We start from the raw sequence: 16,585 nt of genomic DNA, 5'->3' as shown, positions 1-16,585 counted from the left end.
TCTTATTTGTAAGATGGAATGCTGGTTGATCAGATGTTCATAATTAGGAAGATTACTGTTGATAGCATATTCCTATGTATTCATATATTTGTTATTAATGGGAAAATTACTAAATTCTCTGCCACTTACATCCATTTTGTAATTGACTCTAAGAAGTCAAGGAAAAGCAAATGCTTCTCAAAAATAGTTTGTAATGTTCTTACTATTTTAAAATTAGTATTAAGTAAACGAAGCATTTATATATGTTTGTTATTGAATAAATAACCTTAACTTGTTTCTTTTTCAAGTTATCTTATGTGTGTATTTTTTTATTTTTTTTCATTTAGCTGTTTATCATTTTGATACATCAATAGTTAGTGTGGATACTCTTCAAGCAATATATGAAGTGGTATGTTGGAGTTTTGTTCATTGTTGTATTCTTTAAGAGCAAACTCTGGTAGGAAGTTTATTTTACTTAATTAGCATCCTAAGGCATAAAATTTCAAAGAGAAAATTCTTTAGAATCTATATATGGTGTTTTATGAAATGAATTTCAGGAGGTTAAGTGATTTTGAATCAAAAACGTAAAATGAACATTCCATCTCAGTGTCCAGAATTACAGAACTTGTGCCTTTTTAAATAAATTTCTCATTATACTTGGTGTGGCCACCACTGCCAGAGGAATTTACAACTTCACTATGACTGCTTTATTTTAGCTAATATGGCAGCACAACAGTTAACGATGGGCTGTACATTTTTTTTTTTTTTTCTGGGCAGTATATGGACTCTATCTTAGAGTTATTACAAAGTAGCTTAACAACTTTTTATGCTGATAGCAGCATTGTAGATAAAAACAAATGGGATGGATATATAGTTGTACAGAAAGATAGCCACAGTAGTCAAGTTTTTTTTTTTTTTTTTTTTAAACAATTAGTAGTTCTCTCTTCCCACCAGAGGCACTGGAGTAACATGAACAAAATGGCAGATTTTACCAGTGCCAAAATAGTGCAATGTTTCTTTTAGTTTGAGGAAACAAAGTTAGCAACAACAACAGTTGAGTTTATTTTGCACTTTTTTTTTACAAAGAATCCTCCCACCAGAAGTTCCATGTATCGGTGGTGCAGAAATGTTATGAATGCAGGCTGTGGTGCAATTTGTGCAAAGAAAACAGGTAGAAAAAAAAACACCATGTACACCCTGTATGTACGAAAGATGCTTTATTTTATGTGAAAACATTCTTGGCTTGGACGAGGTTAAAGAGGTTTAGTATGAAAAGAATTTGAACACTTAACATTTTAAAGCATTTATTTTTTTTGACAGTTTCATGAATTTGAGGTTGCAATACATGTTCAATAGGTAATTTACTTGCAATGGGTTATACTTGAGATTGTAAAGATTGTAAATGTCTTTGAAACACAGCATCAGTTATAGTTCCATGATTAGTAGTCAATACAGATCTAGAAGTATTTAACATTAGTCCAAATTTATTTTCTAAGAAATCAGTCAGAGGTTTGGATTGAGTATCTGCAAAATTAACATTGAAATCTCCACTAAGTATCATTGGTATTCGGTCGCATTTCTTGTGAGAAAATTGTAGCAATGCAGCTCCTTCAGTCATGTAAGGAAATGAAAAGAAATGGATGAATTTAATGATGTGTTCAATCTTTTGGTTAGGTGAAATGTAAATGACTACTGACAATATCGTTTGACCATCAGGAAGAAGGCATTCAGCTGCACAAATGTCTCCAACAGTTCTAACACCAACAGTGTTAGACCTGTTGGAGACATTTGCCAACAGTTTGTCAAAAAATCACTTCCATATGAGAAGTAACAACATAAGTAAGATTTTCTCTCTTATGATAAACTGCTGCTATACCACCACTTGTTGACAGTGGTGTGTTCGGGCCAGAATGACATTCCAGTACTCTTTTCTAAATGTCATAATAGAAAATCATTATATTTATACACCTAATATTATGAAACAATGGCATAATCAAAGGGGAGAGAGAAATATCTATTTTACCCATTGCTACTAAAAATATATATTTAATAGTAATCTTTAAAATTAATAGATTTCTTTAAAAATTTATTTAAAATCAAAATTATAAATTTCACAGTGAAACTTAAACGTTTCTTACTAAAGTACAATGTGTTAGATAAAGAGATCCAACAATGAGATATACTGTGATGTGTGCGATGCTGCATTTTGATTCGCCATGAGCTGAACGCTAGAACTGATTGTTCTATGAACTGTGAGTCTGAAGGCTGATTCAGTTACTGTACAGTTGATGTGGCATTATCATATAGTCTTCTGGAGAACGAGCATTCTGGTGCTATTTTTTTTTTAGCAATACACCTCTGCTTGTTGATCTTCTGGTTTGAATGGAACGACACAGTCGAAGTTAGGTATGCTTCTTCTTTGTTATTTAGTCCCCCTTTTCAGAAAGTAGATGTAAATTGGATTGTGGTGTGACTGCATTAGTGAGATCGTCACTGTGAATACATAAACTTTGACAATTTAACATTAGAATAGAAATATCTTGTCGTTTACTGATGAACTCGTATAAAGTATCTTGCATGGTAAATAAAGGATTACTCAACAACCTGGTCATTTCAGCTTGAAGTGCAAGAATGGATGTAGCATTTCTCAGTCCATGATAAAATTTCTTTTCTCCATTTGCAGCAATAATGTAAAGATCATTGATATCGGTAACTTGAGATAATGCAACATAAACTAGTTGTTGTTCACGATATTTCTCATATTCATAAACTATGGAGTCGAAAGTACCTCCCTGAGATTTATGTATGGTAATAGCACAAGCCGGTATTAGTGGAAAATGATTTTGTTTAGCTGAGATCATTCTGTTGTTATTCAACGAAACACTTGTACTTCTTCTTGTGATCGGTACGGCTTCTAAATCAATTTCTCTAGCTATAGCAAACCGACGTGCCTTTGTTCTAGCAGGTCCCTCAAAGTCTAAGCTGGTTGTTATACTCTGTCTAGCCGCTTCAGGAATAAATTGAAAATGCTCAGGTAATTCATTTTAACTCAAATCTTCTGGATCAAAATCTTCAGGAAGTTCTTGAATATAATTTTGTGATGTTGATGGTCCAGCTTCTTGACGAGAAGTCTATGTAGAAGAGTGATGTTGATCAAAATCTTGAGAAGCAGATTTTATTAAACTCTGCATTTTTTTCCATTCTATCTGTTTTTGAACTCTTTCTTTTGTCGACATGGGAGGCTTCTTTGGTGGCTTTGAAGCTTTTATTCTTGCATTCTTTTCTCAATTTCCCTCAGCTGGAGTTTTAGCCATCTTTGAAATATTTTTATAGGTATTTTTGCAGTTCAGTAGTTAGTGAAATCCATTTGTAGACTAGTATGATGTCATAACCAAAAACTACCTTAAGAAGTTATTGTTTGTTGAAGTGATTGTTTTATTGTTGTGTCCTTGAATCAAAGCCATTTAAATTTTAAGCAATAAAATGGTCTTGTGTGAAAGAATATTCTTGGAAGAATATTCTAATAAAATCTGCAAATTTTATTGAAGTCTGCATTTTTTTTCATTCTCCATGTTTTTGAACTCGTTCCTTTTTGACATGATAGGCTTCTTCAGTGGCTTCAAAGCTTTTATTCTTGCATAATATTACTACTATCTGCTGCTTACTCTACCGAATAAACGTTAGTTGACCGAGGAAGTGATGTAATTTCTGTATCTTAGTATGAACTTACTCTATTGAAACAACTACTTACCCTACCGAATCAATGTTAGTGACTGAGTAGCATCATTAGCCCCATTTAGGAAGTGATGTCATTTGCATCATTTAAAATCTGACAACTGAAATCTGACATAATTTATATCATTTAAAATCTAAACGGTCAGCTTTCTTCATTACCAATCAATTGTGTCATTTCTGTTACAAGAAAATGTCATTACCAATTGATTTCACTCTAGTGCCACCATAGATGTTTTCATATCAACAAGTATTGAGTGATGAAATAGTGAAGGAAGTAAGATATACATTCCTCAGAAGTCCAAGAAAATCAACAAAACATGCAAGTCACAAACTGGGTCTGCCACAATCAACCATTTGGAAAGTGCTACAGAAAAATTTGCAGCTGAAGCCTTACTGCTATCAAGTGGTGCAAACAGTCAAAAATCAAGACAAAGTGAAGTGTACCAATTTCTGTGTGGAAATGCAGGCAAGGCATGATGATGAAAATGACCTGCTCAAGCATATCATGTTTGCTGATGAATTCACATTTCATATTAGTGGCTGTGTCAGTACACACAGTTTTTGTGAAGGGGTACAGAAAAACCAAGTGACATGTTTACTTGAATATGTTCGTGACAGCTTGAAAGTTGATGTGTTCTGTGTTTCAAGTTCAAAGAAAGTGTGCTCCCCCCCATGAAAAAATTATCACAGAGGTTGATTATCTCAACAATGGACAATTGTTCTTCCAACAAGATGGCTCTCCACCTCATTGTCATTGAAGTGATAGCATGCCTGGATCAGCACCTCCAAGGAGGGTGGAATGGTTGTTCAGGTTCCGTTCACTGGCTTCCACAATCCCCAGACTTGATACCAACATATGTCACCCTTCAGAAAACCCCAAATATAGAAACCCATTGGTATGAAGTCTGGAGATTGTGGAGGCCATCAAATCCCGTCAATGGCCTCCACAATCCCCAGGCTTTGGTACCAATGGATTTCTATATTTGTGGTTTTGGTGAAAGGTGACATATGTTGACCACCGTTACCAAGCAATGTGTTTGAACTGAAGGCCAGAACCACTACTGCCATATCAAAAGTAACCTCTGAAACACTGCATAAAGTGTGCGAGGAGCTTGATTTTTGGTGGATGTTTTTTGGATAACCACTGATGCCCATATAGGCATATATTTAAAGAAATATCAGCAAACAAAACTAATGCAGACATGATTAATGCATACAAAGACAAGAACACAACAAAGAAAACTTGTGCATAAGCTACAAAACACTCACTTTCAACACGAGTGTATATATCACCAATAAACACTAAGGCTCTGTTAGTTTTAAAAAAGGTAGATCTCCTAATTTGCAACAATGTTCTTACTCTAATACAAGCCCTGGGTTTATAGCCCTCCATGCCATTGCCAAGATAATTGGAGCATATATCAATGATAATTTAAACCAAGTTTATTTCTTTTACTACAGGCATTCTTATTATTCTTCATTTTAATATGATCAGAAATTCAAGAATATACATCAGGATACAGAATAACAACTATGCTCCATCCACATGAACAGTAAAAGATGTTTGTGGTTATATAAATACAGTTAAACTGATTTCAAATCAATATGATATTATTGCATCGTATAATATAATATTCAAAAAGATATGAGTTAGGTTATTTTCTTTATACTTCATTACAGGAAGATTAAGACATTTTATAGTGAACACTTGGTTTTCAGGCGATATCAGAGACAGTGAATTTGTTCTCGCAAGCTAAGCTGTTCCTAATAGATTTGAATTACATGGCAATTCAAAGAGATGGTATAAATCTGAAAGATGGAGAACTGTTAACGTTATATAAGAACATTGTCTCTGTAACCAAAACAACTCCGTTACTAAATGACTGTTGAATTCTAACAGTTATATTCTAATAGGCTATAACTGTTAAATTGCTGGTATCCAATTCCAGAAGTTGCCCAAGTGAAGGGTTACTGTTTAATTATTTGATTATTATTAATATAATTGGTGGTAATTATTATAAATATACTTTCTTCCACCATCAGATAGTTTATTGTTGTAAACATTTGAGTCAATTATAGAATCTTAGTGTGGTACTTTATCCCAACAAATCAACCTAATTATTATAGGAGACTTAATGGATAGTTCTTAGCATATGGCAAGACAGTTGCAATCAGAAGTTACCATAACCTTAAACATATCATGAGTGGTAATTTCAATATTGTGGGAAAAACATCAGGAGACAGGTAAGTCTCACATTCAAGTTCGAGATCCATCAAGAGTTAGAACATCCTAGGATGACTTACTCTCTGACCCTAATACCTGAATGCATAGGGTGACAATAGCCAATAGCAGCAGTCTCTTTCAAGCCCTTGGAAACCACAGGAACAATAGTTTAAAGGAAAACTTTATACCTAAAACTTCTCAATAATGAGTCTCACAGAACCTCAAAAGGAGGTTCTGTGAGACTGCCCATGACTTACCTTATCCTAACCCTGCCCTACAAGAAGACCCATCTCACTTCATACAGACACTGTTAGATGGAGCCAATTTGTCATTATTCTCTTTACAGATGAATTCAGTGTTATACTGATTCTAAATGTATTCTTATCTGGAGAGAACTTGTAACCCACTCCCATCCCTCTAGCATCAGGGAAAGGAGCTGCTGTTGTGGGATAGTGTGGGGAGGCATTATGAATGAATGAATACGCTGGTCTCCACATTTTTGAGGGAAGCACCATAATGGGGGATTTTAATTTCCCAGATATTGACTGGAATTTGTGGGTTGGTCACTCACACACTAGCCAGGCTTTTGTGGATTTATTGGATGATTGTTTTCTACATCAGCATGTTCGTGAGGCAACAAGAGGGAGCAATACTCTTGATCTGATTATCAGTAGAGATTCTTCATGCATTAAGAATCTGCAGATAAATGAACCACTAGGTGGCAGTGATCACAGTGTGTTCAAGTGGGATTTACTCAAGGAGGTAACTACCATTAGAGGTAAAGGGAAGGGTTTTTGTTTTCGTAAAGGCGACTGTGATGGTCTGAGACAGTATTTAAATTCTATACAGTGGGACCAACTGATGATGTTACCAACAGCAAATTCAAAATGGGAAGCATTCAAGGAACTAATCTTGGAAGCTACCAGGCTTTATATACCAACTAAGAAATATTGTTCAAGGTTTAGGCCTAAATGGCTGTCAGATGAACTAATGAGACATGTGGCAGAGAAGAAAAATGCATGGAATACATACAAATTAATGGGCGACATGGAAGCCTATGATAGATATAAGTTGGTCTGTAACCAAGTCACAAAGGAGATTAGGCAGGCAAAGGCAGACTACGAAAAATCTTTGGCAAAGGATGCAAAGAAAAACAGAAAAGAGTTCTTTACCTATTTAAACTCAAGAAGGAAGGGGATGAATCAGATTGGTCCACTGGATATTGATGGTTCAACAGTTGAGGATCCTGCTCAGGTGGCTAACAATCTAAACGAGTATTTTGCATCTACATTCACGCATGAGGAGTTATTCAGGAAGGAGAATGACGTAGGTGAAGTAGACATTGGCAGTGAGCTAGATGATTTTGTAATAACTGAGAGGAAAGTGGAGGAGAGATTGTTGAGGATAAACATAAAAAAGGCACCTGGGGTGGATGGGATCTATCCAGTTATATTAAAGGAGGCAGCAAAGGAAGTAAGCAAACCCCTAGCCATAATTATGAGAGCTTCTTTGGACTCAGGGGAGGTATCCATAGACTGGAGATGTGCAAATGTAACCCCAATTCACAAAGGAGGATCAAAGGCTGACACAAGTAATTATAGACCTGTTAGTTTAACTTCTGTTCCAGGAAAATTAATTTAGGCACCGGTTAAAGAAGCACTGCAGGATCATCTAGACAAGAATTCAGTTATAGCTCAGACGCAGCATGGTTTTGTTAAGAGCGGGTCTTGCCTGACCAATTTGATTGGATACTATGATGTAGTCACAAAAGAACTGGATGCAGGGAATAACTTTGATATTATATATTTGGATCTTAGAAAGGCTTTTGATACTGTTGCACATGGAAGACTGCTGCACAAATTGGAGCAGTGTGGCATTGGAGTCAAATTGCTGCTATGGATAAGGGGATGGTTGAGTGGCAGAAGACAGAGAGTGGTAATCAATGGACACTGCTCAACGTGGACTAATGTTATTAGTGGAGTTCCTCAGGGTTCAGTGTTGGGTCCGTTTGTTGTTTTCGGTGTTTATGAATGATATTGATGATGGTATATCAAGTTTAATGTCCAAGTTTGCAGATGATACAAAGGTTGGCAGGGTTGTTAAGGACACTACTGACGCTATGCTGCTGCAACAGGATCTGGAAAGGTTGAACAGATGGGCTGAGAGGTGGCAAATGACGTTTAACATTGACAAATGTAAAGTACTAGATATGGGAAACAGTAACCCCAGAGCAACGTATCAACTCTGCGGTACTACACTGAGTGGTGGAGAATGAAAAGGACCTGGGGGTAATTGTGCAGGCAGATATGAAGTTCTCTGAGCAGTGCAGACGAGCTGCAAGAGTAGCTCATGGTCTCTTGTCAATGATATACAGGAATTTTTCTAGCAGGGATAAGGAGGTGATTATTCCCTTGTATAAGGCAATGGTTAGGCCACATCTTGAGTACTGTATACAGGTCTGGAAGCCTCATTTCAAGAAGGATATAGAATTGCTGGAACGAGTACAGAGAAGTGCAACAAGATTAGTGAATGGAACAAAGGGTTGCTCTTACGAAGAAAGGCTTAAGTTTTGCAAATTACAGAGTCTGGAGACTAGGCACCGGCGAGGTGATCTGATAGAGGTGTATAAGGCTTTGAATGGTTTTAGCATGCTCAATGCCAATGGGATTCTTCCTCTAGCTCAGAATAATCACCTCAGAGGGCATAAATTCAAATTGAGGAAGGATGGATGTCGGACAGATGTGCGGAAATTTGCCTTTGGCCAGCGGGTGGTTGGTTGGTGGGTGGAACCGACTTCCATCATTTGTTGTTAAAGTTGATAGCCTAAACAAATTTAAGGCCCAACTGGACAGGTATTTCGAATGAACGGAGGGGTGAAATGGGAGTGGTGTGTGGTGTTTTTTTTTTTTTTTTTTTTTTGGCTGATGCTGAATAAGCTTGCTTTCTTGCATCATATGCCTCTACTAATGCTAATGCTAATATTATATCATTTAAATATAATATCACTTAATCCATTTTCAGTGATTATAATGCTCTTCTGTGTAGGGTTCAGCTGGTTGAAGAATTTCTTTGAATGGAACGTTAGCTAGATCATCAGCTTGAATCCATTAGGCCATGGCTCAGATGTCATAGGAAGATGAAAAAGGTACATCGACCTTCACCCAGAACCCTTTATATGCTAACATATAATATGAAAGTATGAAGCTAACATATAAAGGATAAAGGAAGCTAACATATAATATAAAGGAAGATGAATAAGGCAAATAAAGCTCCTCCCAGAACTTTTGATATGTTAACATAGCATATGAAGGGTTGGCTATCTGAAGAATTAGCTGAAATTTATTATTATTTGTTGTAAACTAGGGAGATTTATTATGTACGTACATTCTTGTCAGTCTTGTAAATGACATAAAGAGCTCTTTGTGAAAGTTTTCTGGCTCTTAGAGATATATGCTCTGTTATTTACCTGTATTATGCATGACTGACCCAAAATTTAGATAATCATGATCTCATGCTTTTAATTTGTGAAAATAGATGCATATATTTTTTCTCAAATTCAATATAATTAAGTCTTATGATAATGATTTTCCACAAAATATTTGATAGAAGTTAAAATTTTCTTTAAAAAAGAACACTAATTTCCTTACAAGTATCTTCTTGATATTTCAGATTTTGTAGTGGTTGTAAGTTAACTTTTTTATACTAGTGTAGTTTTTGTGTTTAGAGTTGAATTTACTAGAAAAAATTTAATTTGTTAATATTTTTAAATACCAATAATACTGAAAAGTATATACATACATACATACAGACATTTTACCCTACCATTGTGTTATTACATTTTTTTTATACAAGGGGAATTTGAAAGGGCAGTGGCACAGTGTTAAATATCTGTACTTAATGTATAAACTTTAGATAGTAACCTACCATGTTTCATGCAGTTTACTGTCTTATTTTAATTACAGGTCCTGAAGTCAACAAATTTGTGTGAATGAGGAAAGATCGACAAAATCAGCTACTGCACCATCATTATTATCCACATAATAATTCTTTCTCTGAAAAATGTGTCAGCACAGTGGGTCCCAAAGCTGTTGACTGCAGGTCAAAAATGCACAAGAGTTGTCAAGTGAACATTTGCATCATTTTCAATCAGATCCAACTAATTTTCTTGCAAGGTTTGTGATCATGAATGAGGTGGGGGGGTCCATCACCAGCAACAAAGGAGCAGCCCAAAGTGGAAACACAGCTCTTCTTCTCCTCCTCCTGCTGCAAAGAATGCTGTCTGTTCTTTCTGTTGGAAAGACGATGGCATCAGTTTTTTGAGATGCGGATGGAGCAATACTAGTGGATTATCTTCAGAAAGACCAGACAGACACAGGGGCATGTGACACAGACTTTGTTGAGGTGTTTCCATGAAAACATTGAAGATAAATGCAGAGGAAACCTCAGCAAAGAGTCTTGTTCCACCAAGATAATGTACCTGCTCACAGGTCTGTGAGCAGGTGCATTGTCAATGCAGTGCAGCTTAGAAAACTTTGGACCATTCCTCATATTCACCAGATACAGCACCATTGTACTTTTACCCATTTCTTAATTCGAAAAAAAAAAAAACCTACCCGGCATCCATTTTCTCACCTGTAGTGACGTCATTGCTGCATTGGAGGCCCAAGAGAACACTTTTTTCACAACTGGAATTAGTGCATTTTTGCATCAGTGGCAAAAGTGTATTGACGCCAAAGGGGACTATGTTGAAAAGTAACATGTCATACTCAGGCCACAGACTAGCCCTCATATAACACTATCAGTATTTTTTCCTGTTTAATACCTTGAAAAGGATCTCCAGGGTGGGCATGAAACATCACTATATTAAATTTCTATGAACTATCTGCATTGAAGTATTGTTTTCAGTAGTGTGCTACCTGTATACTGTTTTACAACCAAAATTGGTAATGACAAATACAATCACAACCACTACTTACATTACAGATTTCTGTGCTGCTAGTAATTGACTAAAGTATATACTTTTTTTTTCATTTTCATGTGGAGAATTTACAATACCTGTGTGAGAGGTATCATATATTATCCAACACAGAGTCCTTACATTTAATGGAGGAAGGGGAGGACAACATGACTTGGCTTGTAGTGAGATAAACACAATGGATCACTGGAATTGTTGCCAGAATCACCTATCCTGATACTAATGAAGTTTTTCTTAAAGAATAACTTAAGTGTAAAGCTTATGTCAAACTTTGACATAAAAAAAAGTTATGAAATAACATTAATGGAACATAATGTTATTTCATAAGTTTTGGGGGCGCCTCTGTAGCCAGGTGGGCAGGAGCAGCAGTGCGTAGTACATGCTTCTTGATTAGACAGGGGTTCGAGCCCGTGACCACCAAATACGGAGGATGCAGAAAGGTCAGGGAATGACCACTGCATATCCCCGGAGCAATATGGCCTTAGTTGCTAATGCTCCTAAAAACCAAATAACAAACAAACAAAGGAACTGGATGCAAAAAATAATTTTGATACCATATACTTGGATTTCAGGAAAGCTTTTGACACTGTTGCAAATGGAAGACTTCAAATTGAAACAGTATAGTATTAAGGGTAAGTTGCTACAATGGATGAAAGGGTGGTTGAGTGGGAGAAGACAGAGTGGTAATCAGTGGATGCCACTCTTCATAGACTAATGTTATTAGTGGAGTCCCCCAAGGTTTGGTGTTGGGCCTGCTGTTATTTTGTATATTTATCAATGAGATTGATGAAGGCTTAATGTCGAAGTTTGCAAAGATTGGCAGGGTTGTTAATGACAGTAAGGACAGTAAATTAAATTCCCCCATTATAAGACACTCCAGTTTACTGGCCCACTCTTTTTCTCTGTACACATGTTTATTATACTCATCAGTCATTAGGCCTATAACGCACTCCTCCTCTCAATTTTGCTTTCCCGGTGCTTTTGTCACACCAAACTGACTCATTGTTGCACTTTCCACCCATATAAACTGGATGTATGTTCCTAGATTTTTGTGTTTCTTAACTAACAGCATAACCTCTCCTCCCCATCTATCCTTCCTGTACACATTGTACTCCCCAAATTCCAATTCTGCATTCCTTATATCTGCGTGACACCACGTCTCTGATAGCCCAACTATATCTGCCTTTGATGTTTTGGCCAGCTCCTTAAATTCATCAAATTTATTTACTGATGCCTAGCAGCATGGTGTCCCAAGGTTTGGTGTTGGGCCTGCTGTTATTTTGTATATTTATCAATGATATTGATGAAGGCTTAATGTTGAAGTATGCAGATGATACAAAGATTGGCAGGGTTGTTAATGACAGTAAGGACAGTAAATTAAAATCCCCCATTATAAGACACTCTGATTTACTGGCCCACTCTTTTTCTCTGTACACATGTTTATTAGGCGCCTCCGTAGCCTGGTGGGAAGGAGCAGCAGTGGTAGCACACGCTTCTTGATTAGACCGGGGTTCGAGCCCATCACCACCAAATACGGAGAATGCGGAAAGGTCAGGGAATGACCACCGCATATCCCGGAGCAATATGTTGCTCCGGGATATTCGGTGCTAATGCTCCTAAAAACCAAACAACAACAACAACATGTTTATTATACTCGTCAGTCACTCCTCCTCTCAATTTTTCTTTCCCAGTGCTTTTTGTCACACCAAACTAGCATTAGCATTAGTAGAGGCATTTGATGAAAGAAAGCAAGCTTATGCAGCATCAGCCAAAAAAAAAAAAAAAAAAAAACCCACTTCCACTTCACCCCTCTGTTCGTTCAAAATACCTGTCCAGCTGAGCCTTAAACTTATTTAGGCTATCAACCTCCACCACAAGGGATGGAAGTCTGTTCCACCAACCAACCACCCGCTGGCTAAAGGCAAATTTCCGCACGTCTATCCTACATCTGTCTTTCCTCAATTTGAATTTATGCCCTCTCAGGTGATTTTTCTGAGCTAGAGGAAGAATCCCATCAGCATGGAGCATGCTTAAACCATTCAAGGCTTTATACGCCTCTATCAGATCACCTCACTGGTGCCAGGCGCCTCCGTAGCCAGGTGGGAAGGAGCAGTAGTGCATAGCACATGCTTCTTGATTAGACTGGGGTTCAAGCCCGTCACCACCAAATACGGAGGATGTGGAAAGGTCAGGGAATGACCACCGCATATTCCGGAGCAATATGGCCTTAGTTGCTAATGCTCCTAAAAACCAAATAACAACAACAACATCACTGGTGCCTAGTCTCCAGACACTGTAATTTGCAAAACTGAAGCCTTTCTTCGTAAGAGCACCCCTTTGTTCTATTCACTAATCTTGTTGCCCTTCTCTGTACTCGTTGTTGCACTGTCCACCCATGTAAACTGGATGCATATCCCTAGATTTTTGTGTTTCTTAACTAACAGTATAACCTCTCCTCCCTATCTATCCTTCTTGTACACATTGTACTCCCCAACTTCCAATTCTGCATTCCTTATATCTGCATGACACCACGTCTCTGATAGCCCAACTATATCTGCCTTTGATGGTTTGACCAGCTCCTTAAATTCATCAAATTTATTTACTGAATACCTAGCATGGTGTACACACAAGTATGCATGCTACCCTAACACAGCCCATGTATTTACTTGTTCTGCAATAACTCTCAGCAGTCTCTGAAATCCCCAGCAACTTGTTTTCTAGGCTGCTGCTTCTCATTCCAACAGAAGCCATGAAAGAATCACTTTCACATCTGAGGAAATGTAGTTTTCCCATGTGGGAGTGTTGAAAAGGGTTACACTCTCAGGACATAAGAGGTCAACATGGAGCGCAGTAGTACATGTGTTTGAGTTGACCCTGGTTCAAGCCAATGTGACTACTAAATACAGTGATGTTCTTGTATTCTGTGTTGGGAAAATGCCACTAAATAAATATAAATTTATTTGTATTTGTTCTATAGCAGTGTTAATGGAAATTTAGTGTTAGTGATGAATTAAGAATTAATCACTTAGTGATTAGTTATATTTAGTGATAAGCAGACGTACAAGTTAATGCAAATGCATCATTTTAGTATGCAGCAAGCTACTAAGTAGTTAAGAATTGGCATCATTAAGTATATCTCATTGTGGATACCTTCACAACGAGTTGCCGTGATACTGCACTACCTAGAATAAGTAACGCTTCACCAATGGAGAAGACTATTGTTACTTATTCTCAGCAGATAACACCACCCAGACAGCACTATTTGAAAATTGGTATGGATAAAACACTGTGTTATCCACATACTATCCCTATTAGACTTAGGAAAGCAAAAAGGTGTAGGAGAGGAAGAAGAAATACCTCGAAAGAGGAAAGGGACAGTTACTCCTCACTCACTGAACTAAACCCCTCATTAATCCCCCAAATAGGCAATGCTTCTCCATTAGGGAAGGCAGTTCTACCTCTACTCTGCCAGATAGTGACTGGAGGGAATCCGAGTAGTGTGTATGCGGGGAGCATTGTCGAGGCCACGTTATGTCAAGGATCTGGGTATATTCTTACCACATGTACGCCATATCCAAAAATTTCATTACTTCATACAGCATGCCCCACCCACTTTTTCTTACTATTGAATACACCATGAATTGTCAAAATAATAGAGAAAGCTTATCTGCGAAAAGATCTAAACCTCCCAAGGACTTCCTAATTCATTTCACAAATATACGTGGTCTCATTTCTAATCTCAACGATGTCCATTTCCACTTGCAGTCTTCCAAACCCCATGTACTTTTTCTGACTGAATCTCAGTTATCAGTTGATTCAACTACTGCTCATCTCAGATGTCCAAATTATTTGCTGTATGATTCCTTTCGCCTCAAAGGTGGTACTTGTGCATATGTCCGTTCTGATATTCCCTGTCAGACTTTGCCAATTTGGAATCTCCTCTCTTTGATCTTTTCTGGCTTAAAATCTCTCTACCTCATTGTGTAAAATTCATCTGTTGTCTCTATCGTTCTCCCAACTCCACTAATCACTTGGAGCTCTTTGACTTCCTCTGTTTGCAACTTGACTTTCTCCAGTCCAACTTTCCTAACAGTGAGGTAATTTTCCTTGGTGATTTTAACGTTCACAACTCCAGCTGGCTTCCATTTTCTAGTCACACCGACCCAGCAGGTCAAGATGCTGAGGCTTTTGCAATTACTAATGACCTAGCACAGATTGTTCATTTACCTACAAGAATACCGGACAATCCTAATCATACAGCCAATACGCTTGATCTTTTTCTCATAAACAACCCTTCTAAGTACAAGGTTGAAGTGAGAGGTCCTTTAGGCACTTCAGATCACAACTTGGTGATTGTCTCTTCTCCAATGGAACCTTTATCTCATGCCTATTCCCAACCTTGTATTGTTTGGCATTACAAGAATGCAAAATGGGATGACCTGCGAGACTTCTTTTCTTCTTTTCCTTGGTCTGATTACTGTTTCAAAACTTCTGATGTCAACGTTTGCTCAGATCGTGTCAGTGAAATTATTCTTTCAGGAATGGAATCCTTTATCCCACACTCCACTTTAAAATCTCGTCCTTTATCTAAACCTTGGTTTTCCAATAAATGTGCTAAGGCTGTCCAAGAGAAGAACGTTGCATATCGTAATTGGCTTGTTTCTAATTCTTCAGTTTCATTTTCTGCCTACACCAAAGCTCGCAACAATTGTAAAGCAGTTATTAATCAATCCAAAATAGAGTTTGAACAGGCTAAGAGTAGAAAACTTGCTTCTTGCCCTAATGGTAGCCGAGCATTCTGGTCTCTTGCCAAAGCTATTGGCCTCAACTTTTGCCCATCTCTGCTCCCACCTCTGTCCAAACCAGATAGTTCTGTTGTCACTTCAGCCAAGGATAAAGCTGACCTGCTAGCATCCCATTTTTCTTCGAGCTCATGTATTAATGATCTTGGTAAAACACCTCCCACCATTCCTAACATGCTCCATTCAATGCCTCCTGTGGTCTTCCGTCAAAAGGATATCAGAAGGATTTTGATGAATCTTGATGCTAAGAAAGCTCCAGGTCCTGATGGTATTTCTCCACTTGTTCTCAAAACCTGTGCTCCTGAACTTACTCCTATTCTTTGCCGCCTTTTTTCACTTTCTTATTCCAAAGGTGTTTTTCCTTCTGCTTGGAAATTTGCTCATATCCAGCCAGTTCCTAAAAAGGGCGACAAATCCCTCCCATCCAATTATCGTCCCATTGCAATTACTTCTACTCTTTCTAAAGTAATGGAGAAATCAATTAACCGCCAACTCTTAAACTACCTAGAAACCTTCCGTCTGATCAACGATCGCCAGTATGGATTCCGTCAGTGTCGATCCACTGGTGATATTCTGGCTTATGTTACTCATTTATGGACTAATTCAATGGAAAGGTTCGGTGAAACACAAGTAGTTGCTCTTGACACCTCAAAGGCTTTTGATCGTGTTTGGCATAAAGGTCTTCTAAACAAGCTTCCATCTTATGGTTTGCCAACTGTTTTTAGTAATTGGTTATCCAGTTTTCTCTCTGATCGCTCACTGAGGGTGATGGTAGATGGCTCTCTGTCTTCTAACTTCTCCACTAATGCCGGTGTCCCCCAAGGTTCAGTTCTTTCCCCCACTCTTTTCCTCTTGTATATCAATGACCTT

At 37.6% G+C, this 16,585-nt stretch overlaps 1 protein-coding gene across 1 annotated transcript in view; it reads left to right on the top strand.

The window, feature by feature from the left end:
* The window catches only part of LOC150084862 (uncharacterized), a 243,598-nt gene that overhangs the window by 115,327 nt on the left and 111,686 nt on the right, over positions 1-16,585 (top strand). Inside the window, exon 10 of the mRNA XM_090376371.1 lies at positions 327-388. Within this exon, the coding sequence (XP_090232497.1) occupies positions 327-388 (62 nt within the window). The remainder of the gene's footprint in view (positions 1-326; positions 389-16,585) is intronic.

Source organism: Mastigoproctus giganteus, chromosome 6 (genome assembly GCF_048544385.1).
Source record: "Mastigoproctus giganteus isolate SK-2022 chromosome 6, ASM4854438v1, whole genome shotgun sequence".
Classification (NCBI taxonomy): domain Eukaryota; kingdom Metazoa; phylum Arthropoda; class Arachnida; order Uropygi; family Thelyphonidae; genus Mastigoproctus; species Mastigoproctus giganteus.
Note: the sequence above shows the minus strand (reverse complement) of the source record. Positions and strands in the feature narration are given on the sequence as shown.